The sequence below is a fragment of the Fundulus heteroclitus genome, chromosome 12, assembly GCF_011125445.2.
Source record: "Fundulus heteroclitus isolate FHET01 chromosome 12, MU-UCD_Fhet_4.1, whole genome shotgun sequence".
NCBI classification, from domain to species: domain Eukaryota; kingdom Metazoa; phylum Chordata; class Actinopteri; order Cyprinodontiformes; family Fundulidae; genus Fundulus; species Fundulus heteroclitus.
In genome coordinates this window covers 29,079,657-29,105,889 of record NC_046372.1, presented here as the reverse complement: position 1 = coordinate 29,105,889, position 26,233 = coordinate 29,079,657, and the positions used below count along the sequence as shown (strand labels likewise).

Sequence of the window (26,233 nt, the reverse complement as noted above, 5' to 3'; positions counted from 1 at the left end):
AGTAACATAACACTAAGTGTGTTGGTAGTTTAAAACAACCAAAGACATTTGAAGATTTGATTATTTCCCGCATGACTGCAGCATGTACAGTCTGTTTTGTGACGTCTACCCGGCAACTACAAATCTGTCACGTGTGCTAATATTTCCTGGTTGGGGCGGTCCTTCTGAGCACTCATAGTCATCTCATCTACGCCGGTATTAAATAGCATAATTAATCTCCAATATTAAATCAGATGTGTAATCATCTGTAAAAACATACCCATAGAAAGCTGGCATATTTACATGTTTTATTACGTTGATGAGAAGTGAATACTTTTGTTCTATCGAGTGACTCTTTTCTACGCAGGCAAATCCGAGGACCTCTTCTCACCCAGAGTTTCAGTGTGACCTCTACTGCAGTTGAAAATATTCGAGAGCGGAGGTTGAACCCATTAGTTTTTTCTGACGATGTAGCCTCTGTCTGCGGAGATAGAGTCACTAATTTTGTTTTGACCGGAGCCCCTTCATTTTTTTTCCTCCCCCGCTGTCGCAAGAAGGGCTTATGTGCTCCTTGCTGCTTGATTTCGGAGCAGGGGTGCTGTGTGTTGCTGGGGTTGAGTCCGTTTTAGCAGCGCCGCATCAATATGGTGAGTGTGACAGCCAGCACCTGGACGCAGTGCTTCCCCACATCTTCCGTGGGTCATTGATGGGTTATCAAGAATAAATATTTGCATTATGTAGAGATGTTTGCGGTGGCTTTGCCGTTTCGTTTACGGTAGCGGTCAGGTTTGACTGAGGAATGGTGTCCTTTCAGCGTAGCCTGTTAGCCACAGCAGGTGTCTGTATCTGTTGCTGCTTTTTCAGTTTGTTTCAGCTGTCATTGCCTTAGACGTTTCTTTGTTATTGTTAGGTGTCATTTTGGTTTTAATTCGGTTTTAGTTCATTTTTATTGTGATAGCACAGGTGTTCCCCTTAAAGCAGCATGTCATCAGAGCTCTTAGATAGCTTGCTAGCTACAGCTAGCCAACATGGAAAGAGCTGCCAGTTAGGATGGATTTTATGTCCACCTACGTTGATTTAAGGACGTCTCTTTGGGTGTTGATCAGAATCAGGAATTTATTATAGCAGCAAGGACAAAATCAACATGGTAGCAAACATTTAGCCTGTCGCTTAGGTTAAAGCTGGGTGGTGAAGGTGTGTTTATTCGTCTGACCTGCACAGTTTGACCTCAGGAAGCTCCCAGGTAGACTGTCAAGATCATTTGACCCACCTAACTTTGGAGGAATGTATTTCTACACCTGTCACAGTTAATTAAATTTGATAGTTTAGTTGATAGTATAGAAACATACACGTTAAAACAAGCATAGATATTACAATTATTTATATGTTTTGAAAGTGCTTGTGATAGTTCTTTGATATCAGCTGTTCCTTTTGAAAACATTTTCAAATTGTTTAATGGCATTAATTTCAACAAGTGATAATGAGACACTGGGGAGAAAAAAACATCAACAGTATGTTTGTTTTGTTTTTTTTTTACACATTTTCCCTTCATCTCAAATCCAAAAGAAAGCTTACTGAGTTGTGTGTGTTTTTGCATTTAATTAGTAGAAAAAGATGTTTAATCAAATGTATAATAAATCCAGGGTTGCTTCTAGCGTCTCTTTTTTTAACCATGATGGTCAAACAGGGGGGTGTCACTATTGTTTAAATCTCATTTAAATGCAACATACGTGAAGATTACTTTATGCATAATGTATTGATTTGTATACATTGCTTGAATCCCCACTATCTACTGTACATAGTGTGGATTCAGGCAATGTATTGTACATAATTTTGCGACACTTAGTGCCCGCCTACCAAAGGTTGGTTTTAGCCAATAACGGTATCGAATTAAAACGTAAGCCGCACACATCATGAGAAACCACAACAAGTTAAGCTAATCGACCTTCTTGCTCTCCTACCATCAAACAAGATATGGATTCTGACAAAACAGATGTGATAGCATCAGCTACGCATGTATCCTCCTGCTCTGCCGTGTTTTTGTTGGTTTGGCTGTGGGCTCAACTGCTCCTGCTTACCTTGTACTGGTATGTAACGCCTTAAACCACAATACACAAACGGTTTAAGCCTGAGCGGTACACGATGGATTTTCATGTGTTTGTGAACGCACAAATACAGCAAGAATTCATCATGTAGGCAAGGTTATGAAAGTGTGGCGGCTTTTATTTTGGTGTGTCAGTGTGCCACAATCAAAAACATGTAGTGGAAACCCTGCAGTAACCCTTATTTATAATCACACATGGAATGATTTTAAGTATTTTCCAAGTTTCAATAACTTGGAAAAGTTATTGAAACTTGAAAAATATGTAGTTTTCCATACTTTTACTTCCAATCCCATTGTCTAAATGTAGTATCCATCCTTTCTATCAACCTATCAATTCATTATTTATTCTGTTTATCCTTTATTCCATCCGTCCATCTCCTTACTAGAGCTGAAATCAATAAATCAGATTTACGCTATATTTCAACCATATTTGCGATTTAATTATGACTTTTCTCTGCATTAACCACAAGCAACAAAAATGGCCTCTAGATAAAGATGTTTGTAAAGAAGGACTATTTAAAATAAGAAATGTAACTGTTTTTATTAATCAAATATTATTATTAATGAGAATAACTTGTTGAGTTGGACATCAATCCTTGTTGAACATAAAGTGCAGCCAAGAAACAAGTCTGTGCATTAAACAGTTTGACCGCTATGTAATGCTATGGTGAAAATCCTGAAAGTTTCTGATAAAAACAAAGTATGATTATAGAAACTCTAAAACAAATAATAAAATTTTATTATCTTACTGATGCAACTCTCTTCCCTTCCATGTGGAGGCAAACCCACTTTAAACATATTACTGATACCTAAAGGACGCGTCTTATCTATTAATTGTCATATATTCAAAAATAGCAGTTCTCTGCGATTTGGAAATAGTTTTTCTTAAATTGTGATTACATTGCAAATACGATTCATTTTCCAGGACTACTCTTGGCTGTCTTTGACTTTTAAAGGTTTCATATGCAAAGACTTACCACTGTAGAAATATCTGCCTTAAATTCATATTCAGGTTTAGCATAATGCTTTAATAGTAGTTGATTGTGAAAATGCGTGGACCCAAAATTTTAATGCATCAGTGTTGTTTAAAAATGTATAAACAGTTCTTCCTTAATTACATTAAATGTAATTGAATTTGAAAGCTTAACTTTCCCACAAATCAACTCTTTTTTTTTTTGCTAATAAACTGTTAACATGGTGACTTATAGTGCTGTCTACATATCCTGGTACTTATTTCTGATATGTTTCTGGAAGTTTGTACTGTGACCTGCTCTTAAAGCTATTTTTCTTCTGCAGTGTAGAAGAAAAATCGGGCCGTGTTTCAGCTGCATCGTTATACAGGGGGTAACGAGGGGCGATTAGCCTCTCACGACCACCTCCCGATCAGGAATTGTATGGTAGGATGAAAATCAAACATGTTTGAAATTCAGTCGGCCCTCGTCAGGTGATCGTGAGCGCGTCCTGCTGTTGAAGCAGAGTTACAAGTGTCTACGAGCCGATTACCCCCAACATCGCGCACTGCGCATGTGCAAACAAATTTTTCTTCTTTTCAGCACAAACATTGGAGTGGAGAGAGAAGCGTGGCGGCGGTACGTGTGACATAGAGTTAAACTACGGAGGAGCAACTCGTAGAACTGCCAAGGCAGCGCGTTTCGTTCCAGTGAGCCTCTTATTTACAATGAGTATTGACACTTCCGTGCTTTTATTATTGTACTGTTTGCGTTTGGCCTCCGGATAGACGAATCCGACAAGCACCATCTCTCTACGGCGCTGAGTCCGACGTCTGGTTTTTGGACGTACAGTGTGAGCGGTTGATCGCATCAGAGCATCAGGCCGTACAGTGTAAGAACAGATATGGTGAGCTGTGAACTTTTAAATCCTGCAGTTTCATCGTACAGTTTGAGCTGTATCTGAGTACAACGTTTGAAAACATCGCACAGTGTACGCCATTATAGACTCACTCTCTACTCACAGCTGCACTTGATGCATCGCTGCCCCCCTCTCTGTTTTCACATAATGGTATGGCCCTTACATGATTGGCCGCCGTGTTGACCTTCAAAACAAGCTCAAGCTAGAGAGCAAAGGCCAGGCTAGGCTATCATTAGCATTAGCCACCTGGCCGGAACACTGCGCTGAATAAATAAGCAATGTAACGAAGCTTCGAGGCAGATCATTTTGCCTCAATTTTATGAATCGGGGTCCTTGAATAATTCAATGAATTGTGACATTTATTTTAAAATTAAACACATACTTTTAAAACAGAGGTAAAGAGCCAACTTTCTTTCCTCACAAGATATGACGCCTCTAAACAAAGGAGCTGTCCAGTCCTGGCGTTAGATGCTTTTCCTCTTCTCCAATGCACAACACTGGTGTCATTCCAGCTCCTGGGTTCCTTTTTTTATTTAAATTGACACCTTGTTATCTTGTTAATGATAACACTTGTTATCATTGTGTCATTTTTATCATGTAAATAGAAGAAGAAAAAGCAATATTGGCTTTAAGAATTGGTCCCATGTATCAGGTATCTGTTTTTCTGATGTCAAAATAATCGGTATCGGTATCTACCTTAAAAAACCTTGTATCGGTCGATCTCTAAAGAGCTGTTTGGTTCTTGGGTGTATTTGTGTTATTTTCAAAAGTCCATATAAATAAATATTTCAGGCTTGCACTCCCTTTGTTTTCCTCCCTTTTATGCAAATACCTATAAATAAAATTGAACAACTTACAGATGTTTACTAGGCACTGTGCTTAGCATTCAATTCAGTTAAATTTTATTTATATAGTCCCATTTCCCAACACAAGTCATCTCCAGGCACTTTCCAAAGTTAATTCAATCAAATAATTTGAATACCCTGAAAGGACATTTGTTTGCTATTGTAAAAGTTCCACAAGTTGCAAATATGTGATTATATGTGGGGTAAATACACTATGCATTGCAGAATTTGACTGGAGTCTCTGTGGCAGCAGTTGGTAGTTTCCTTCATTTGTGCCCTGAGATTTGGTGAGAATCTATAAACCCAGGAGTAGTCGAGCTGAATGAGTCTGAAATGCATGTTTTGCAGCCACAAAGTTAGTTTCATCAGTAAAATAGCACCAATGTATTTGAGCACTTATAGATGCTGGTTATCCCCCCTACAGATTTCATTTGGTTGTTGTGTGGAGGGGGTCAAGCGGACTGGGCAAGATAAGAGTGTACATGCTGGGTCAATTTCCCCCAGGCCAGAGATCCTTGCAGGTCCCCACAGAGACTGGTCAGTACCCGCCTGGGGAAGACTGTGTGCTTTTGACCTATATAGCATGTCCATTACTCTGATGAAGAAATGTCTTGAGTCAGACAGGTTGGTTTTGGTCACGCGTCAAGTATAAGTAAGTATAAGTGCACATAAATGGCTCCCACCCTCTCCTGCAGTACTTTTGGAAATGTGTTGACTCCATCTTTTAGAGCTTACCCCTTGCTGCGTGACACTGGGTTCCTTATGACCATTCCGAAATATAGGTTGACTTAATACATCTCACTCTTTCATATCCTTTATGAATTGCTGTTGGTCTCTGTAGTGCTGCTTCACTGGTATTATTCTAAACTATTTATCGGATTATTCTATGCATCGGTTTTCATTGTACCTGTTATTTTTGTTATTCAATCCTACGTTAGAAGCAAATGTCTAATGATGTTTTGGGGTTTTCAGGTCACTGGAAACAAAGAACTTAACATGTTGTTTACTGTATATTCATATTCAGCTAAAGGTCTACCTAGAACATTACAATAGATAAAATATAATCAGAAAAGGCTACTGTCACCACTGAGATAGAGATAAAACGCATATCTCCTTCTAAAACCCAGCCATGGGGTTATTACTGTTGAAGAAATGCGAATTAGTTGAAAGGAATTTGTTTGCTTAAAATTACTAAGTAATCATGATGTGGAGAAAACACCAAGGCAACAGGGATTTTCAGATAATGGGTTTCTAAGTGTAGTTTAACTGGCTCGAGTTCAAACATTGCAGCCATAGGACTCCCCTGGAAAAGGAAAACATTTTATCACAGATTAATTGCCCTTTTTGCTCAAGTGTGTGCAGGAAAAAGATATAAAGGATTCCTACCCACTGCAAACGAGAAACCCACCAACAGATCTGAGCCTACAGTGAGTGGATAAAAGCACAGCTTGATGGGAATGATTCTGGCCTCTTAAACCTAAGTGAATATTGATCTGAGGTTTCTGGGTTGAGATTGAGCCCCTTTTGTTGTTAAATCTTTGGGTAACAGACATAAAAGCTCTGTCGAACCAAGAGACATCATGAAAAATGTCCCGCACAATGGTTTGATGGAAAAAAATTTGCGAGAGTTACATTTGCAGAAGATACAGCACTTATACATTATAAAATGTGCAGCTGCTTCGATGCTGTGGTAAACCATGTTTGAAGGCTCTTCTTCTGTCTTCCTGTCACAAGTCAGGATTTTTCCTACGGTGGTTCTCAAGAAACACTACCTAAGATGTTTGTTATGTTTCCCTGCTTCAGCACCCGTGATTTCAACCATTTGCTGATTATCAGGCTGTAGCTGAACTGAAATCCTCTGAATCCGTTTTGTTAAAGCAGGGAACTTCCAAGGCTACGTTCAGACCGCTGGTTTTGATGCTCAATTATGGTTTTTTTTTTAGCTGAAATATTTTTTTATTATTATTTATTGCGTGATCATTAATACTAATTAAATGCGACCACCACCAGTCATCTGTCTAAACTGTTTGCGATTCAAAAGTAGGCATGTCGCAACAATCAATAAATCAATTAATCTCATGATAAATTTTAACCACATGATTAATTAAAATAAGCGCGGTAATTTGTCTATGCATCTTGCCAGGGTTTCCCACAGAACATGGGGTAATCCTGGCAGCAATGGTCTGGTGGCTCACGGGAGGTGCGTGAGGAGCTAATAGTTCCCCATGCTTAGCTAATGAGCTAATAACACCTAGCGCATTAGGTTAGTTGACTGGGAAGTTTTATTCCTGACGTGAACTTTACTGACCGTTTTCCGTTTTTCTCAAACATGGGGGCATGTGTAGTAGATGTGTAGTGACAGCTAGGACAGTGACGTAAAAGTCGGATGAAATGCAACAGGACAGTTTAGTTTGGAGACGCTTTGAAAACCATTTGAGTTGTTTCCAATTTAGTACCACATATGGAAGTGGTGTAAATTGGATTTTCCTTTTTGTGAATAGATAGGAATTGGGCTGTTCACACTGCAATAAACAAATTGTATATGAGTTGCATATGGGCAAACGGATCAGATTTGGGTCGCATTTGTCTGCTGTGTGAATGTAGCCATAGGCATCCTGGGCAGTAGGCTTTGAAGACCAGGGTTGGAAAAACATTAAAGGAGACATATCAAGTAAAATCCACTTTTTTAAAATACATTTTGTTATGTTCTTGGAGTCTTTTGGAATGCAGAACATTTTTATTTAGTCTGTCGAGGAGCTTCTTAGATATCTTTATATTGTATTTCAGCGTAATGTTACATTTGTTGAACAATTCACAGAATTTGCCGCAGAGCTGCTAAACAAGGTCATGAATTTCTGGCTCACCAATTTCACAAATACGGCATTTTTACTTCTTGAAGCGATTTTTGTTGTCCAAGCTCAAAGATGCCAAAGCTGCAAGTTCAAATGTTAAGTTGTTCGTTATGTTGTCCCCCAGCATACTACAAAAATGGCCGAATGGGGTGGAGTGGAATGCTCTGAGACTTGGAGGGGGGCGGGGTTTCAGGTGCCTCCTTTAGATTTAAAGAGACAGCACCAAAACAAGTTGCTTTTAGACGCACCTGTTCCGAGGAACCTGGGGATAAATTGACGTGGATTTCACACCAAAGCGTTGCTGTTTTACTTTAAATAGACCACAACTGAATGATTTCAATATGAAAAGGGAAGAACTGAAACGCACGATGTCTCTTTTTAAAAAATGTTTTGTAAATACACCTATGGAAATAGAGTATTAAACCAAAACCTTTTATTTGTCTTAGGAGGCTTATGTGCTATTCTCATAGTAGAATTAACCCAGACACTATGTCAGAGTGCAGGATTTCAAGTGCTCAGTATTGTCTAGATAGAGAATACACTGCTATCTGATACTCATGCGAACTGCCAACATAAAAACAGATTTGAATCTCAAAAAATGCCTCCATGTTTATGTGTGAAGTGAAATCACTCGAGGATATGACCACTCCCACTTTATCCCATTAAGACTTTATTTATTTAAAAAATGACTTGTCTTTATTCTTTGTGTGAATGTTTTGTGAAAATTTCAAACAGATGAATGATCTTAACAAATAATGTTTTTTTTTTTTTATTCATCGTGGTGTTTTTTGTTGCTGTTTTCAAGTCCATAGTGTGGCAAAAGTAACTCTGAAGATGACAATGAAAGAGTTATAGCTTTTAGAATACAGTTAATGTCTGCTGTTGCCATTTTAATTAATAACTAATTTAATTTTCTGTATTTTTCTCGCAGGCTTTGTTCGGTGTGCAGCTGGTGGTTACCATGGTAATGGCCAGTGTAATTCAGAAAATTTTACCTCATTATTCCTTCGCAAGATGGCTACTGTGCAGTGGCAGGTAATATATAATCATTTATCCCAGGCCGGCACAGTTTAGGAGATTAACTCGTCTTAATTTAGGTTAAATGCTTTACACATTTAAAATTGAAACATGTTTAACAAGAACAACAGCGAAATCCCACAACTCAAACAGCTATCGTGCCTCTAATTTTCCCCTTTGTGTCAAAGTTGGGAAACATGTATTGCATATTTTGTGTTATTTACTTGGGACACTGTGCTACTGATTTTAAAATTGCGTACTAATTCTTAGTAGTCATCTAAACTATTGTTATTACTGACATTTTTATATTTATGGATATATATCACACGAAGACTGAAATTTCTCAATTATGCATATATTTAGTGTTGATAACTTAACAACTCATCAGCATGTCGCTGAGGCGTCAGCAGCAGGGCGGATTGTGGCTTGAGCAATTTAATCTTATGACCCTACATCCTGTAGACCAGTTATTTAAGCTACAAGAAATACCAACACTTTACTCATCTTTACACTTTTCACCAAAGTGTCATTTAACAGCTAAAGAGACCTCGATTTATTTATTTTTTTTCTGCTCCACTTTCTTCCTTGTCCGGCTACATTGTAACCCCAGCGTCTCCCTCAGTGAGCAAAGATGTTGCTGTGAGACGTGTGCTTGTGCAGCTTTTACAGTTTTATCCACTTTAGCTTTCCTGATAACGCCGTCAAATAACCAACTGGCAAACTTGGACGCTTCTGTCAGTTTCCTTTACGCTCCGTGGCTGTCAGGTGGTAATGACGGTGCTACAGTGTGTGTCAGGTTGGCTTGACAACTTGTTATTTTCATGGGGCTCAGTAGGTCAGATGCTATCTATCTTTAACCAAACAAACAAACGGTAATGACGTTTCTTAATTTGGTATTTTTGACTACCTTAGAGGTCAAACAAGAAAGTTACAAGAACACTTTTTTTCTTTAGCCTACACTAGGTTTCTATACACTAAACAAGCACTTGTTTTTCTCTTTAAAAATTCACAAATAAACTCATTAAAGACTGTCTGTTTGGTGTAGAATATATCAGTCCGGGTTTTAGGTATTTTACATTTTAACGTAGAACTGGTGAAAAGTTGTCCAAAGTTCTTAAATCGTATTGAAGTGGCCTTTGAGTGCTAAATCAGTTGGCAATGTCAGGGTTATTTACTGCTGCTCCTAATGGATTAGCTAAAAGGACTGAAACTGTATTTTCTGTACCATCATTATTCAGTAGGCCTCATTTAAACTTGCATAAATATGCTGCAAGATGTATGAACACAACTCACTGACTGAAACTTCTACTTGAAGGATAATACAAAGTGGACTTTGACTTAAGTCAGGAAAAAAAGGCAGTGATGTTTAAACATAACAATGCCCAGCGAAGGCCTCTGTACACCGACCACTGCTCCACAACACGGCAGGCATCGACCCTGCACGCTTTGGTTTTATATTCACCTATCACTCATTGCTTCAGGAGAAGATATCAGTGACGCTGTTGGGGCTGTAAACTTTTCTTACTTAAAGTTTTTCTTCAGACAGACATTTCTAACTCAATGTTTATCCAAGCTTAGTTACTAAAGCCAACTGGTCTAACTGTATAAAATCCTCACAAATGTGTTTTTAGATGTTTAGAATTCATAGGCTTAAAGATAGGCTTTTGGGAAGCCATTTTTCATGTTAATATGTGTTATATAGGCTTTCTGTGACACGGTTAGTAATACTGCACTACTAATATTTATAATGCTGGACTCCAGAACCATATCAATTAACTATTTAAGCCTCTGTAATCGCATATAGTGGTGTGAAAAAAACAAACAAAAAAGTGTTTCTGAACAGGATTACCAACTATAGCTTTAAGTGTGACAAACATGCAAAAGGGAAAAAAAGGAAATCAGGAAGGGGGGAATCACCTTTTCACACCACTGTAGATGAATTAAATTTAGCTTCTGTCTGTTTCTTCTACATCTCCCATAAAAATATCTGCTTTGTTTTGTAGATTTCTGACTTTTTACGACTGTATTTCAACGTTTGATAAAACATCTCCTTCCTTTTATTCTTTTCAGTCTTCGGTGGTATCAGCACCCCACGGAAGATGAGTTGAGGAACTTGGCTGGGAAACAAAAGGGACAGAAAAGGAAAGACAGGTAGGACGATTATTTTTGGGGAGTTTTGGAAATGCAAAGCCCCACAGGAAGAACAAAAAGTGTTTCTTTTATTAGGATGCAGACGTTTAAGATTGGATGAAAACCAGCGGCATATCAAGAAAAAAGATGTTAATGTTTTTGCATTTAAAGAGTGTTTGAAGTCAGATGGAAGGCTTTTTTTGTTCTGTTGTTTCTTTATGGCCCTTTTATTACAGTTCAGAGCAATTAATCTTAAAGTCTGTCCTGTCTGGTGCGGCTAAGAAAGCAGATGCTCTTTTTTCGAGGAGGGCATTGGGTTGCTGCATTTTATTCTATTTTGAGAGATGACAGTTTAAAATGGTTCATACCTTTAAAATGGTCTGATGTCTGACTTTTATTGTGGAAAATAGTGTTTCCTTAAGATTGTTTTGCAGCTCAGAAGATGATTTGGCGCTAGAAGACGATTAATTTATTAATGATTTTGGCATTTTAAACATGTAATTTTAGCTGTTTTTGCTTTGTTCTTCCCCCTTACTGTGTGAATGTAAATAAGGTACATCTTCAAGTTAATCCTTACCACACCACATGGTACATCTGAACTCGAGACGTTTTTGTTGTCCTTTCTCTGACCCTGTGTGAGGCAGGTCAAGTCTCTCTAGCACCACATGCTCAATAATTCCCTGAAGAAAAAGATGGACCAGTGTCCTTTTCAACTCGTTCCGTGCACCTCCATTCTCTTTGTTAACAGAGTGACTCCCTCAGTCAGGGGTGGAGCTAATCCTCTTTTTTTTCTGTCAGGTGTCTCATAGACAAAATCTGTCCAGGGCATGTTTGGCGCTAGAGTCTTACGGTGGCATTGTATTTCTGAATCCAGCACATGCACAACAGTTTTCTATTCTCCAGCTGTTCGTGCTGCCCTCCCCCTGTTAACATAAGAGAGGCCGCCAGCATTTGAGACAAAGCACCGTTCAACTTTCAACTAAAGTTTTTTTTTTGTTTTTTTTTTTGGCCATAGCTTCATTCAAGATTACAATAAGACGTTACCCGCTGAATTCGAAGATAAGAAAATATAATAGTTTATTTTTTTTATTTCCTTTCAAAGTTGAAACGTCTTTTTTTGGCCCAGTATAATGTCGACTGTTATTTTTAAATAACATGTCTGGGGAAAAGTTGAAATCTTGCATTAAAAAAAAAAAAAGTTGCTCTTCAAATCTAAAGCATCATACAAAAGTATTACAACTCTCCCCATTTTTTTTTTAAATGTCAATTCATATATTGGCATAAGCCTATGTTGAGGTAGATGTGTTCAGTCTGTTTCATTGACACCCGGCCCTAATTGCGGACAGAATGTCTGTTTCTGCAAGACAATTAAACGCAAGGATACAAGTTCTGAAAGCTGGCCACTGCCAATAGCCCCGGGCTTCACAGGGAGGCGACAGAAGCAGGGTAAACAGCACTGAGGCTCAAAAACACAGCACAGTCAGACGGTTGAGGAGAGGTGTTTGTATGCGGGCGGATATTTTAGCCTGTAACTCAACAGCATCACAAGCTCTCCAAAGCTCGTGTTGCACGGCGTGATAGCCATGAAAAGGGGTTCTGTTGGGAGAAAATAAGCCAAGCCCAAACAAAATGATGTTCAAAAACAAGGCCAAAAAAAGGCAACTCGTCACTCACAAAATTTACAAGCGACTTTAGAAAAAAATCAAGCCCAAAGTCGCTTATATTCAAAGGACTTGGCAACAGTTATTCTGCCTCCCATGATGGCAAGAACAAACTAACTGTGCTAAAATATGGGCAGTATTACAATAACCCCCTAGATTGTTTAACTAACACACTCGTATGAGCACATTTTACCGGTTTTACAGTCACCTCACCGGCAGGCCATCCATTTTAGGACAGATTTTTACAAAAAAAAATGTTTTGCTTTTAAGTCTCGCCCCACTTTACATCTATGAGCTTCTACAGCTCTTCATGCTGCCTCGTACTCTTAGGACAGCTGATCTTCCGCTGCTGCACATAAGGCAGGCAGCCCTGGACATCTTTTTTCTCTGGGTGTTAAGACTTGGTAGGGTCTTGGGTTTATGTTTATCTTATGTTGTTTTTAGTCAGTTATTTGTCCATGTATTTTCATATTTTATTGATTTTGAATTTTATTTTCTATTTGTGTTTTCCCTGTTTGTTTCAAATTCTTTATAAATAAAGTTGGATTGGATAAAGAGTTTTTATTAGACTAAAAAATCTTGTACCACCGGCATTGATTTAAACCCCATCCACCACAACGACACATTTTGAGCATCTAGCTCGTCGCTTCTAAATGTCTTCCTAAAAGACACTTCTAATTAAATGTTTACATCCAGCCAAGATTTCATGGAGACTGACCAATTAAAATATGTTTTTAGTATTTAGAGTTAAGATTTTTAACCAATGCCTTTTCCAGATGTTGCATCCTTTGAACTGTTGGAAATCATATCCTAATTATATTGAAGAAGTGCCCCATGCACCCCATCACCCCCTCAAATCAGCCCCTTTGCAGACCACGGTGTAAAATCGAGACTGAAAACCAACCATCATTCGTAGGGACATGTCGATGTAAAGGAGCTGTGAATTTTAAAAACTCAGATCATAATTTATTTATTTGGTAATTTTGTGTTTCTACAAGTTGTCGTCATCATCATCTTCTTCTCCACCCCTTAACCCCACCCCCCCACCCCCCATAAATGCAGTTTATGGGGGGGGGGGGGTTACACAGCTTCAAGATGGTGTCCTTTGTGTCTGTATGTTAGAACTGATTCCTTGGTGCTTTGCTGCTGTATCTCTTTCTAGGAAATACAATGGTCACATAGACAATAAACCACTAACTGTTCCAAAGGACATAGACCTGCAGCTGGAGACAAAATGCATCACAGAAGTGGACACGTTAGGTATTTTTCCAAATATGCCCAGATCGGAGATATTCCGACTGACTGCTTCCTAAAAATATCTTTTAATGTTTTTATGTGCTGTTCCATTAATAATTAATTATTTTGTATTTGTTCTTTCCTCCCTCAGCATTGTACTACTTCCCTGAGTTCCAGTGGCTGGTGGATTTCACAGTAGCAGCTACTGCGGTTTATTTGATCACAGAGCTGTACTACAGCGTGGCTCAGCCCTCAGGAGAGATGAACATCAGTGTGGTCTGGTGCCTACTTGTACTCGCCTTTGTCATGTATCCTTACATCATGCTCTCTGTTCTCCTCAGTTTTAATTGGAAATCCATGTGAACTAGCGCCATTAGATGTCCTGCTAAATCCCGCGATTTATTTTAACAGTATACACCATTATCAGAAAAGGTTAACATGTTTTACTTTACTTTGTAAGAAAGATTGAAGCCTTCTCGCTTATGTATATGCACATGAAACTGCAACAGGCAATCTCATCACTGCCTTTACTCCTTATCCTCCTCCTGCTATTTTGCTACGCCGTATGATAGGCGTGTTCACAAAAAATTGACATAATCGATATTAAACAAAGGAATTATCCAAAGACACTTATTTGCATCAAAATCAATATAAACTGACCCATTCATATTAGCGCAAATTGTTCCGGCAGCAGCGCTGCAATAAAAGAGACACTCAGCCCATCCCTGACACTACATGCTGACCCTACAAAAGTAATGTTTGAGAGCTACTTAAAAACTAAGTGAAAGCTCCTGTATTTGCAACAGTGACGTAGCAAACCACATATGCTAAGGTAATGTCTTGAAATATTAGCTTCAAAGACATAGAAAGCCCAATGACTGTTTTATTGGTCTGAGATCCCTTGTCGAGACGTGCTTCCCTGGTGCACAGTTCGGCAGCACTCCATTCTGCTGTGGCAGGACATCGTAGGAAAATGTTCAACTGAAGCAAAGAAACAAACTATTCTGTTTAGTTGTAAAGGCATTGGAGGCTAATGCTGCTAATTACAGGTTATGGTAGACCCAGACTGAAGTGGATGGAAATCCACAGCTACCTACCCTGCTGCTGTAGTTGATCACTAAAGAAAAGATGCACAAAATACCAGAAAGAAAGAGATTGGACAGGGCTGTTGCTGAATACATTATCCAAGGACCAGATTTTTATGCTGTTGTTTTTAATATGTTTGCCATTGTAGCATTTTGAGATTTATAATGACATGGTGTGCATTTGTAGTTGGACCCCTTTCCTCTGGTACCTTTAAATAAAATCCAGCATACCTAAGGTCAGGTATAAAGTTGTACAAATGCACATCACACTCTTCAGTTTTTATTTGCGGAAGAAGTCTGATAATTGTAGCATTTTTCTGCAGCCTTACAAATTGTACTCCTCTTTGTGTTGGTCTATCACAGACCATCACAAACTAATGCAATAACGTTTGTGGTTTTGTGACAGGGGCGGTTCTAGTGCCCCTGTAGAAATGGTCCTGGCCCTTGTACTAAAGATATAACATTAAATACACTTCTTACGATTATATGCACTGGTGAAGAAACCATAACTGATTGGTCACTTTGACCAATTTTATTTTTTATCAATACTGTTTCACTCTAACAAGGATTTAAAAATTAAGGAGTTTCACGTTTAGTTTCAGCCGTATTGAGCTGGGATCACAGTTTCCATCTACTAGGTTAGGGGCCTGAAACATGCAGCTCCAGATCCGCAAGTGGCTCACTTGATATTACTAAATCATTTGTTATTGCAGTTTTATTGTTTCATTCTTTTGTTCTGTGCCCCTATGAAAAAACACTGGCTCCACCTTGGCCCCCCTGATAAATTTGGTCTAGAACCGCCACTGTTTTGTGACAACATTTAAGAGTTTACGTGGTGTGACTACGTTTACAAGAAACTGTAAGTGCATATATAGTTATATTTTCAACTTCTAATTGTAAAAATGTTAAATAATTTAAATTAGTAGTTTTTATTTCAGTGCATTACCTTAACTTTTGCCCTCTAGTAAAATCCTTTCTTCCCTTACGACCCACTACTTCAAGCTAGAGGAAGGAGGCGAGCGCTCCCTCTGCATTACATTTGCTTTCTTTTTTTTTGTCAAAGCGATGGTGATTCTCATTGTCACTGAAAACTACCTGGAGTTTGGTTTGGAGACAGGTCAGTGCTCAACTATCCCTCTTTAAAAATTACTTTGATGAGTAGATAACCCTTAATTGCTTTTTACAATAAATAAATGTTTACCATTCCTTCACTCTTAGGTTTTACAAACTTTTCTGACAGTGCTCAACAGTTTCTGGAGCATCAGGGCTTAGAGTCACAGTAAGTGCATTTATTAAGTTTTAAATATTTTTTGCATACAGTTGTGATTGAATGGTGTTCTAAAGAATAAAGTGTTACATCAAAGGAGAATTTCTTGTATTTGTGTCGCTTTATAGCAAAACCAAAAACTTACCATTATTTGACTTCTCACATATTACAGCTCTCATTTTAAAGGTATATAGCCACATTATATTCTTAAAAAAAACAAGACCAAAAAGCGTTTGATCATGATAAATCATGATAAAATAAAGTCATATACACCAAGCCTCCATCCTGATAGTGTTTTGATGGTCCTGTCTGTGGATAAAAATAGCCCCAGCACTGGTCGCGATTAGCAGATATAAACACACATAGCGCCATCTACCAACAGTATCGAAGAACTGCCATTACGCTGGTTTGCTTAATTAGTAAGACAGTATTGAATAATGCTGGACCGAGCCTGACTCTCTGAAATGCCTCGCAGTAAAGCGGCATCTCGCCGTGATCGAAGAACAACCGTTATTAATTAAATACACCGATCTACAACAACTTTAAGAGCCTCATATCAAAACATTTACTCAGGTCAGTCAACTCTGCGGTCACATCTAGCAATCGGCAGGTTTAGCGTCTGCTAAACCTGCCGTGTTCACAGCGTGTTCACTGAAGCGACATTCCAGTCTTTTCCCTCTTGGAATAATTTTCTGCATTTTTTTCCCAATATTCAATTTTTCAATTCAATTTTATTTATATAGCGCCAATTCATGAAACATGTCATCTCAAGGCACTTTCTAAAGTCAAATTCAATCAGATTATACTAGATTATACTAGACCACTAGATCTTGAACCATTGTAAATAAACGTGAAAGTCTATATTTACTAGTAAATTGAGCAAAAACAAAGCATAAAATACCAAAATAACAACTAATATGCCAGCAAGACGTGATAATCTTTCATAAAAACTTCGTATGCAACCAGAGTGAGCTACTGACATATAAATAAAAAAAGGAAAGTCAAATAATCTGGCTATGCACCTTTTAACCCCTAAAACGGCCCAGACCCATTGAAACATGGGCTTCACTCGATTCTTGAAACCTGGCATTAATCCAATAGCACTACATTCATAGTTATCTTCTCTGAATCTTTTTGAACATACTTGGAAGTTCACAGAATTATATTTACGTTGGCTCTAAGTTTGTTAATGAGGAGAGAACTGATATTTATACTGGAGGCTTTTAATTTCTTAAACCTAACAATTGTGCTGAAAAGCTAAGTTTTAGCTGCTTGATTTCTCTTTTCTTTTACTTATTATATCCACATTCTCTGTCCATGGTACTGAAACATCCAAAACAACGTATGACTAATATTAAGAGTAGGCACTTTTTAACAACCCAGTTCATATATTTTCCAAGTGAATCTAGCAACAAAAAATAGAACCAAACAGCTGTATTTTATTCAGAGTATTAATAACCTCTCGCTGACAGCAACCACGTGTTTGCACTTTTATAAATTTGTATGCAGGTGTTCAGGGTTTATCTTTACGTCAGCGTCTCCATGCCTATACTTCTGTCCCTTGGCACACCGGTGATATTGCCCCATGCAGTCTGATGCAGGACATTTAGAAACCTCTCCTGTCTTCATATGTTCTGCGTATGAAGTAAAAGGAATTTTAAACACACCGTTAATCCACCTAATTTCTCACCTGCTTGTTTTACTATGTTAACATTAACTGCAGATTATTGAGCCCAGTGCTGTATTTAACTGGTGGAGAAGGCTGCCCACACCCTCAGCAGCTCTGCTTGTGTGTAACTGCTCTATAATCAAGTTTTCTTCACAGTTTTGTTGCAGTGTATTGAAATTAATCAGAATCAGAAACACTTTGTTGCCAGGTACTGTAAAAAAAAAAAAAAACTTTTATAGGACCACCATTTCTGTGGTGAATGGTGCAAAAAACGCAAAGTAAACAAGGAATGAAAATGTGCAAAAAGTGAAAAGAGGTAAGTTGTAAATATGGACTGTTTATGTATGTACACAAGTAGATAAAGTAAGGCATTTGGATGAGATCTCCTTTTAACTGCAGCCTCCCTTTCATTTGCACTCATGTCTTTTCTCTTTCACAGGGGCCCCATATCTAAACTCACCTTCAAGCTGATCCTTGCCCTACTCTGTTCTCTGATTGGAGCATTTCTAACCTTCCCTGGCCTACGATTAGCCCAGATGCACCTAGATGCACTTAATCTAACTACAGCAAAATTTACACAGTGAGTTTTCTGTTGTGATCTTGTTCCTCTCAGCATTAGGACACATGTTTTCAGTACTCTTAATATTTTTTTTTTACCTGCAGTTAACATTCATAGACAATTCTAATATCTTACTTATCCTAATGAATTTTCATCAGTCTTTCTTTAATTTATAATTGAAAAAGAAAAAATAGATTTATTTATTTTTTTGATCGGTTCCGCTCTAATTTGTGAACCCTAACTGAATCACACATCTGTTTATACTGCAAAGCCCATACGGCAAAACACAGTGGGGGTAATGAACTAGTACAAGTCTGTTGCTGTAAAATGTAGCACTTTATATCACAAGGCTCCAAACACTGGGCACAGTTCTCTGTGGCGCATTGACCCACATAGACTCTGTGGCGGATGATATCAAACAGCAAGAAGATTAGAGACGGTGCGCTCTTGCTGTTCTAGTATTTCTTCCTTTTATTTACTGTGTTTTGTCTTGAATTAGGCAAATCTGAAGCAAATTAAACATGCAACACTTTGGTTAGTCTTAGATCTCCATGAGCCTGGCACAGCAGGAAAAAAAACACAGGATACAAATAATCCGCTAGTCTCTTACTGTATTTAAATGGAAAATTTATCTTTCATATGTAAATTAGTCAAGGAACAACAAGCAAAAAGAATTTTCTTAGTGTTAGTGTACAATTTCTTTGTGCTAGTCATGGCCCTTTCTTGGACCTTAAATCATATCCTGTGTAGACTGCTCACCAGTTCAGTGCCCAAGGATCATTATATATTGAACAGTCAAGCAGAAATGTATTTTATTGTCCTGGGTGTGTGAGAGACAAGAAATCACTCTGACTGAGATGAAAATGTCTTCAGTTTGGTCATTTTTCTCCGTGGGGACTCACTGGGTGTTTTGTCTCTGGCCATGATAGGAGGTGCAGCGCAGAGGGCACATTGCATTCACATAATCCACTTTAGTGTTGTAGTCATTCCAAAATGGCTTCCTCTTCAATTTCCCTTCATAAGTGCCATAAGCTTACTTTCTCAAACCCTGTAACTAGAAGGGATTATCTCCGGTGCCTTCCAAAATGTTTGCCTTGGCTTTATTTTTACCTCTCTCTCAGGGAAGGTTGCATTTCTAAAGTAGGTCCTTGTTAACTGCACATTAGGGTTAAGAATGTATGACTTGAGGTGAGCTTCCAACAATACACGGAGTCAAAATGATACCATTTTGGAGCAATGTTTGCTGAGTTGTCTTTGCTTCTTTTCTCAATTGTTTCACAGAACACTGCTTTATATCAACTTCCTTTCTCCTCTGATCATGGTCCTGCTGTGGGTGAAGCCTATCACCAAGGACTACATATTGAATCCCACTCTTGGGAAAGAGAGCGTGCCTTTGTGAGTAAAAGTATCATGTTCATACCTTACAATGCTAAATGCTTTAGTATTTTTTTCTTTTCTTATAAATACAGAATGAGCTGTGTTTGGCACTTTTGATATATTGGAGCTAAATGTGAAATTCTTGTGCACCTTCCAGAGGAGTAAAAGTGAAATCTATAACGTATGATTATTCTTACACCAAAAGTTTGCAATTCTGATCAAATATTTTATTAAGACTGATATCAATACATGTTTTAGGGAGAAGTAAAAAAAGAAAATTTCGAAAGCATTCTTGAACTCTGGGTCATGATAAAAGTTGGAAATATGTCTTAATTTCTTTTAAAAAGAGGCTCATGTAGATTATGTAGCTTTACCAACATAGGCTGTTATGCTGAAAATGGTGGCTGTTTGAATAGTGAAAAATAAGCCACATCAAACTCAAAACCTATTGTGCACATGTTGTGTTTTTGTCAGTTTTCAGCTAAATAAAACTTGCATGTTATTGCAATAACTTGCATATGAGCTGTCAGTGTAATACCTCTGTAGCACCAATGTGTTGTCTCACGGCAGTCTGTGCCTTTCTAAGCCAGCTCTAAGTCAACATCTGAATATCGTACATTTCTATATTCTCATGGGAACCAGATAAACATCTTTTATCAGGATTATGTGTTTTTAGTTGGGAGAAGCGTGTTTAGTTTATAGTTGAAGTGACATGAAATGCATATATTGTCTTCTTTGGGTTCAATCAAAGCTATGAGCAAACATCTCAAGAAAAATACATAAAATTTTCTTTATTATCTCTCTCATCATTAATTCTAAGATGCTATCCTCTACTTGTTGTTTGAAGTTTGTCACGTATCGAACTTTCTTCCGCCTTTGACATAGACTCTTATACACATCAAGGTCAAACCTGATTAAGTTTAATTTCATGTTACACTACCCCCTTTTCACCTTTTTATACCTCAATTTCACCCTCTCTTGCTTTTTCCTCTGAGCTGTTTGTGGCTCTTTTTCCTCCACTCGTCATTTCTTTCTGTCTCAGTGTCTCTGCTTACCACCCAGATGGGGCTTTCCCGATGTGTTAAGTTTGTGGAGCAGAAAAAAACTGCTTTTTTTTTTTTTCTTTTTCTCTATCTCTCCTCCCTTATTCCGCCTTCCCATTAATGCCAGGATGAGTGAGCAGGCGTACGATACGTGGCGGTTATGGGTTATTATACTGATGTGTGTGCTCCGGCTCGCCATGATGAGACATCACCTGCAGGCCTACCTCAACCTGGCACAAAAGGGCGTGGACCAGATGAAGAAGGAAGCGGGACGGATAAGTACAGTTGACCTGCAGAAGATGGTAACTACATTTTTCATCATTTTGTGCTTCTTTTAAACTGTAAAACTGCAACTGGTTCCCTTATAACTCACACTCCATACTTTGCACCTTGTTGATTGATAAAAAAAATTTTTTTGATTGATTAGTAGCTATTTATTACATTTAGAGAAATAAATATTTTGAATTTGGTGTGGTTTGGAGTCTGTTGTTCTTTCAAGCAGCTAAAGAACAGGAGAGAGCAAGACTTTCAGCAGAAAACAGGAAGGCAAAGCAAAGTTGCTCTGTTTCATTTATTTTTTTAGTCCTCAGCCTCTGTCTGAAATGGATCGTGCTAGATTAGGAAATGTTGGCAACTTTTTGGAAATCTTCAAGTCAATATGAGAATCTATTCTCTATAGTGTACCTATACACCTGGAGGCTGTTGTTTCTGTAATGCTAGCCATGCTAACAGCCAATATTTAAAGGCTAAATCCAAAGATGTCAACTGTGTGATTAAAACCCTTTTGTGTCGGCGCTTAACACCAGGATCGCTAGAACAATTTGTCTGGCCGGCGCTGCTCTAGTATTGGTTGAAATCCGCACGGTCAAGTCAAAGCTTCACAGAAACTGGAGATAGGAAATTGGCCACAACATTCTGATCATTGCATCTGTGTTTAAAAAAAAATATTACTTTGACCAATAAGCCAACGACTGTTTTATGTTCACCTGGTAACGAATGTTTGTGGAAACATTTAGTCTAGTCTTGGAAGAGGTTTTGTGCAGAAAACATTCTAAACTAATGTCGTTCTACCTTGTCTAGATTGCGCGTGTTTTTTACTACTTGTGCGTGATCGCATTGCAGTATGTGGCACCCCTGGTGATGCTGCTGCATACAACGTTGCTGCTAAAAACTTTAGGTGAGTCACCGCTTCGCATTTGATTTTTCTATTGAATAGTCTTTGCTTTCTGTAACATCGAGCTATTGTTTTCCTTCCTTCCCCCCCGCTTGCTACAGGTGGTCACTCCTGGTGGGTCTATCCCGAGGAAGACTTGCCTTGCCTCCATGAGATGAACTCTGATTCTGTTACCGGGGCAGAACGAATAGCCCCTCTAAAACCAGATACAGTGGTGGAAACAGGAGCACAGGCATCGGTGGCCCAACTTTCGATGGCTCTGGGGGGCTTACGGACTGTTTTTAGCCCCTTACTTTTCAGAGGCCTCTTTTCCTTCTTCACCTGGTGGATTGCAGCCTGTCTGTTCTCCACCTCCCTTTTTGGCCTCTTCTACCATCAGTATCTCATGGCGGCATAGCAGCAACATGAGGTGTGGCATTTAACCCCCTACAGTGCGACTGTATTTTGGGCATGGTCAGAAAAGGACTTAGTGGGGGGGGCTACAGAGGCCCACTGCTGGCTCTGCTCCACAACTCTTACTCCTTCTCCTCCATGTCTCTGACCGCCTCAGAACAACGGACCATATCATCAGAGCTCTTGGTTTTACTCCCAGTGCTTCCTCCACAGATGACTCTGAACTCTTTATTTGATTTTTACTTCTATAAAAGTGATGTTTTATTCATTTGCGCAGCAAACATATAACTATAAGGCTCATGATTAAACAATGAGAGGTAAAGAAATCAGTGTCATCACTAAAGTGACAGCGATTTTGACAATAAATGCTACTGACATCTTTATGAATTTTAAATGATAAAAGTAATGAGAGATGCTGATTATAATTATTGGAAAAAATAAAAATCTAGGCTTTCATGTAGTTCTGCATTTTTTCATCAGAAACTGGTGATTAATGCAGTTTATTCAACAACAGGCTACATGCTGTTGGTCTGTAATCAGATCCATGATATCTTAAAAAAAAGGCATAAATGCAGCTTCTTTACTACTTTCTACAGGTCAATTAGAGTCCAGTTTTAAATCATTATTTTGTTTAGATTATCTAATTTTAATGATTGCCAGGTCATTCTTCTTTTTTATTTATTGTACATCAGGCCTGGACTGGTTTGAGTATAAAAACTCCACCGTTAACATGAAAATGTAAAACAAAAAAATAATAATAATCTCTTTTATTTAAAATCTAAAAAACTGTTGTTTCTACTGCTGTTAAGCTATTACAAAATACTGATTTAAAATGATTATGAAAATGTTACCTGTCATTGTTTTTAATGCTATTTTGTTTTATACATTAATGCAAATTTATAATATAAACACCCACAAAAGTTATTAGTCATTTTCAAATGGTTACCCCACAGAATATTATCACCAATACTGTAGCTTTTTAAAGTCTTCATGTACCTTGGTGTTAGTATCCGACCTTTGCCTACCTGGCATATTTCCAGACTCTCTGGAATATGACTGGATACGTCCAAACATGCCATTTGTAAACCAGGATGTATCAAACTCCTTTTTTTTTTTTTTTTTTTTTTTTTATTTAATGGGTTGTAAAGAAGCTGCATTTAAATCAAAGAATATCTGGAGCCTTCTAATCCTCTTTTTCTCAGCAGTTTTGTGTGTCCTCTATTTGTTGGGTAACTGATCTCTACCGTACGGTGGTCACGGTTGCTTGGGTGCCGGTCATCTCTCCCCTTCACCAGGTCATGTTTTTGTAGGTTTGGTCTCTTTGTACCCGACCTTTTCTGGATATTATTAAAAGGGGTCCTCTCTCGCGGGATGTTTTGTATCCACCGTGCTTCAGTTTGTGTCCACCCTGGGGTTTTTTGTGTTAACTCATAGGAGTGAGCTGGCCCAAGCATGGATCTGATTCTCTGTCTGGGGAAATAAGGTGTGATGCAATTATATATGTGTTTAGTTTGCCATTTATCTTTTATAAAAGTTCAAATGGCTAACCTGAAGAGAGGAACCGATACTCGATGGTTAAGTACGGGGGTGTGAACTGGAAGCAGGTTGGGACCAAATGGCAAAACGTGGGTACGGAATAGGGTTAAGAGTTGTTCTTCGCAGTCCTCTTAAGTGTTTAAAGGTTTTGATTTATTAACAAAATGGCCTGTTTTTTTTTTTTTTGTTGTATTTTGTTTGTTTAAACATGATGTCTTACAAAGTCTTAAAACTTCATAGATAGGACCAGTTGAGTCCCTGCTTGGAAGTGCTGTAGTCTACCGGGGTTTTTAGAGGTGGAGAGCAAGAGCTTTACTCACAGAAGAGTTTGAAGATGATTTGTTTAAAGTTGTCTGACTGAGCTTGCCATACAGGACAAAGTTGAATAAAAAGAAATGGAAGGATATCTGATGTTTTCGTCATGTTTAGTTTTTTATCTTCACGGTTTTACTTGAGCCACGGTAGAAGGTGTGTGAAAATGCCCGTCGTGGGCCTCAGTCAGGGTAGGCGCTCATGTCCCCGTCTGTCTGCTGTCACGTGTTCTCTGCTGTACGTCAGCCGTATTCTCAAAGGGCATTGCGGTGAAGAGAAGTCAGCTGCTGTTAAGTCGACCCAGTTCGGTTTTTATTTAATTTTTATCTAAACCATATAAATGTGCATTTGTAGAACTTGTTTTACATTTTAAACGGTGCCAAGTGAGGGTCCTAGTACCCAACAGCCCTGTGCTCAGTTGCTGTAGGTTTTATTTCTGCCACCGTGTGAAACTGCATTCAAACTCTGCGGCCTTCAGTTTCCCTGCAGATCCGACTTGGTACGTTGGGAGTTACCAGTTGTGGTTCACACAAAGGCTACAGGCGTCCGGCACGTGTGCGCACAAGCAGTCGTTGTGGTGATGACTCTGACCAACACGCTTGCCTTGTGTTATTAGGAATGTAGTGCACATAGTGTCATATTGACTACAAATTACAGTTTAACTTTGCTCCAGCGGTTCGTCTTTGGGCTCAATGTGTTGTTGAGTTGAAGTTTATGGACTCCAGTTGTCAGTTTTCTACGTCGCGGCGTATTCCAGCAGCGCCATATCATTATTTCTAAGCTCCTGAATTTCAGTCTTAGCTTTAGTTTGTATCTGTTTGAAACGATCGGGGAATATGCACATAGTGAATGTATGAATCCTGCCTAATTTGTTTTTTAGATTGTGTTCTAATGCATTGATTTGAGTTGATTTAACCCGCTTTCCACCCACATCCCTGCAATTCTCCAACTCATTCCTTTTCTAAGATGTTTAATCCGATCTGATCATGATCGTATTTGTCCTAATCACTTTTTTTATTTGCATTGATTTATTGTTTGGGGGGTGGGGGGTGGGTTTGTTTTTTTGGTTTTTTTTGTATTTGCTGAGGCCTGTAAACATTTCCAATTTGAATTGTAAGCCGTTCATTTTGTTGTTGAAGTGCACAATGGCTATTTTTTTTTTCTTCAAATATGTTTGACAAATCTGTGACAGATTAACTTTTATTTAATATCCTTGTCTGGGTAGTTGAAAAAATATTTTCAAAGTTCACTGTCCAGAGGAACAGATCCTAATATTTTCAGTTTTTTTTACCACTGAAAGTGTTTGTTACTCATTTTTGGGTTCCCAAACTAAAATAACACACATTGTTCTTTCATGTATTTATTTCTGCTATAGATTTTGTCTTAAATAAATTATGTTCTTTACTTTGTCCATACTTTCTAGTCTTGTACGTTTATAGACACCCATACTATAAACAAAAGACGATGGTTTTTCAGAAGGTGCTTGAATACGACTTTGAACTGAAATCCGTTTTAACTAAAAATATTCTTTGTCACTTTGTTGAGGGTAGAAATCAGTTATTTTCCATTTTAACCCATGTACCTGATTGACCAAAGAAATTCATGTGTGGATATTTAATATGCATTGTTAATTATTTTGTCAATAAGATCATCCACTATAAATCCAGTTGAGCAACAGCATTGGTACCGTCTTGTTTTGCCTCTGCAGATACTACCTTAGGCTTGGACTGGGCAATATGGCCTAAAAATAAAATCTCTGATTTTTTTTTTCCCCCAATAAGTACGATTTACAATTTTAATTGATTTTTTTTTTCTTAAAAAAATAGAAACAACAAGGAAACCATAAAAAAAAAAACTTTGTTTTTATTTGACAAAAAAATTAACAAACCAAAATGAATTTCCCTATTGGGCTTGAAGTGCAAACCTTAAAATAAGTCAAAATAAATAAAAGGTTCCGCTTGATCAAAGACTGGTGTCTCTATTGTGATTAATAGTGCAATAACTTGCCTTTTCACAAAACTCACACAGTGCTGCCTGTGAGATAGTGCTGAGGGAATAGGAGACCCCACACAGCTCTAGCAGTTGTCCTGAGTCAGTAACAGTAGACAGATTGCTGCTTTCACGT

At 38.2% G+C, this 26,233-nt stretch overlaps 1 protein-coding gene across 1 annotated transcript; it reads left to right on the top strand.

Moving 5' to 3' along the window:
- Positions 1-371: 371 nt before the first annotated feature.
- On the top strand, positions 372-25,785 carry tmem161b (transmembrane protein 161B). Its single transcript, XM_012861367.3, has 12 exons — positions 372-626; positions 8,581-8,684; positions 10,737-10,817; positions 13,620-13,717; positions 13,845-14,001; positions 15,744-15,895; positions 15,997-16,057; positions 18,154-18,294; positions 19,555-19,668; positions 20,821-20,995; positions 21,774-21,870; positions 21,969-25,785. Exons 1-12 carry the CDS (start codon positions 624-626, stop codon positions 22,262-22,264), a joined length of 1,479 nt encoding a protein of 492 aa, XP_012716821.2. The 5' UTR covers positions 372-623; the 3' UTR covers positions 22,265-25,785.
- Positions 25,786-26,233: the final 448 nt, after the last annotated feature.

Bases quoted from the DNA above. Each gene is read 5' to 3' on its own strand.
- tmem161b (XM_012861367.3), top strand. The intron at 18,295-19,554 runs GTGAGTTTTCTG...ATTGTTTCACAG, and splicing joins ACTACAGCAAAATTTACACA to AACACTGCTTTATATCAACT. The intron at 21,871-21,968 runs GTGAGTCACCGC...CGCTTGCTACAG, and splicing joins GTTGCTGCTAAAAACTTTAG to GTGGTCACTCCTGGTGGGTC.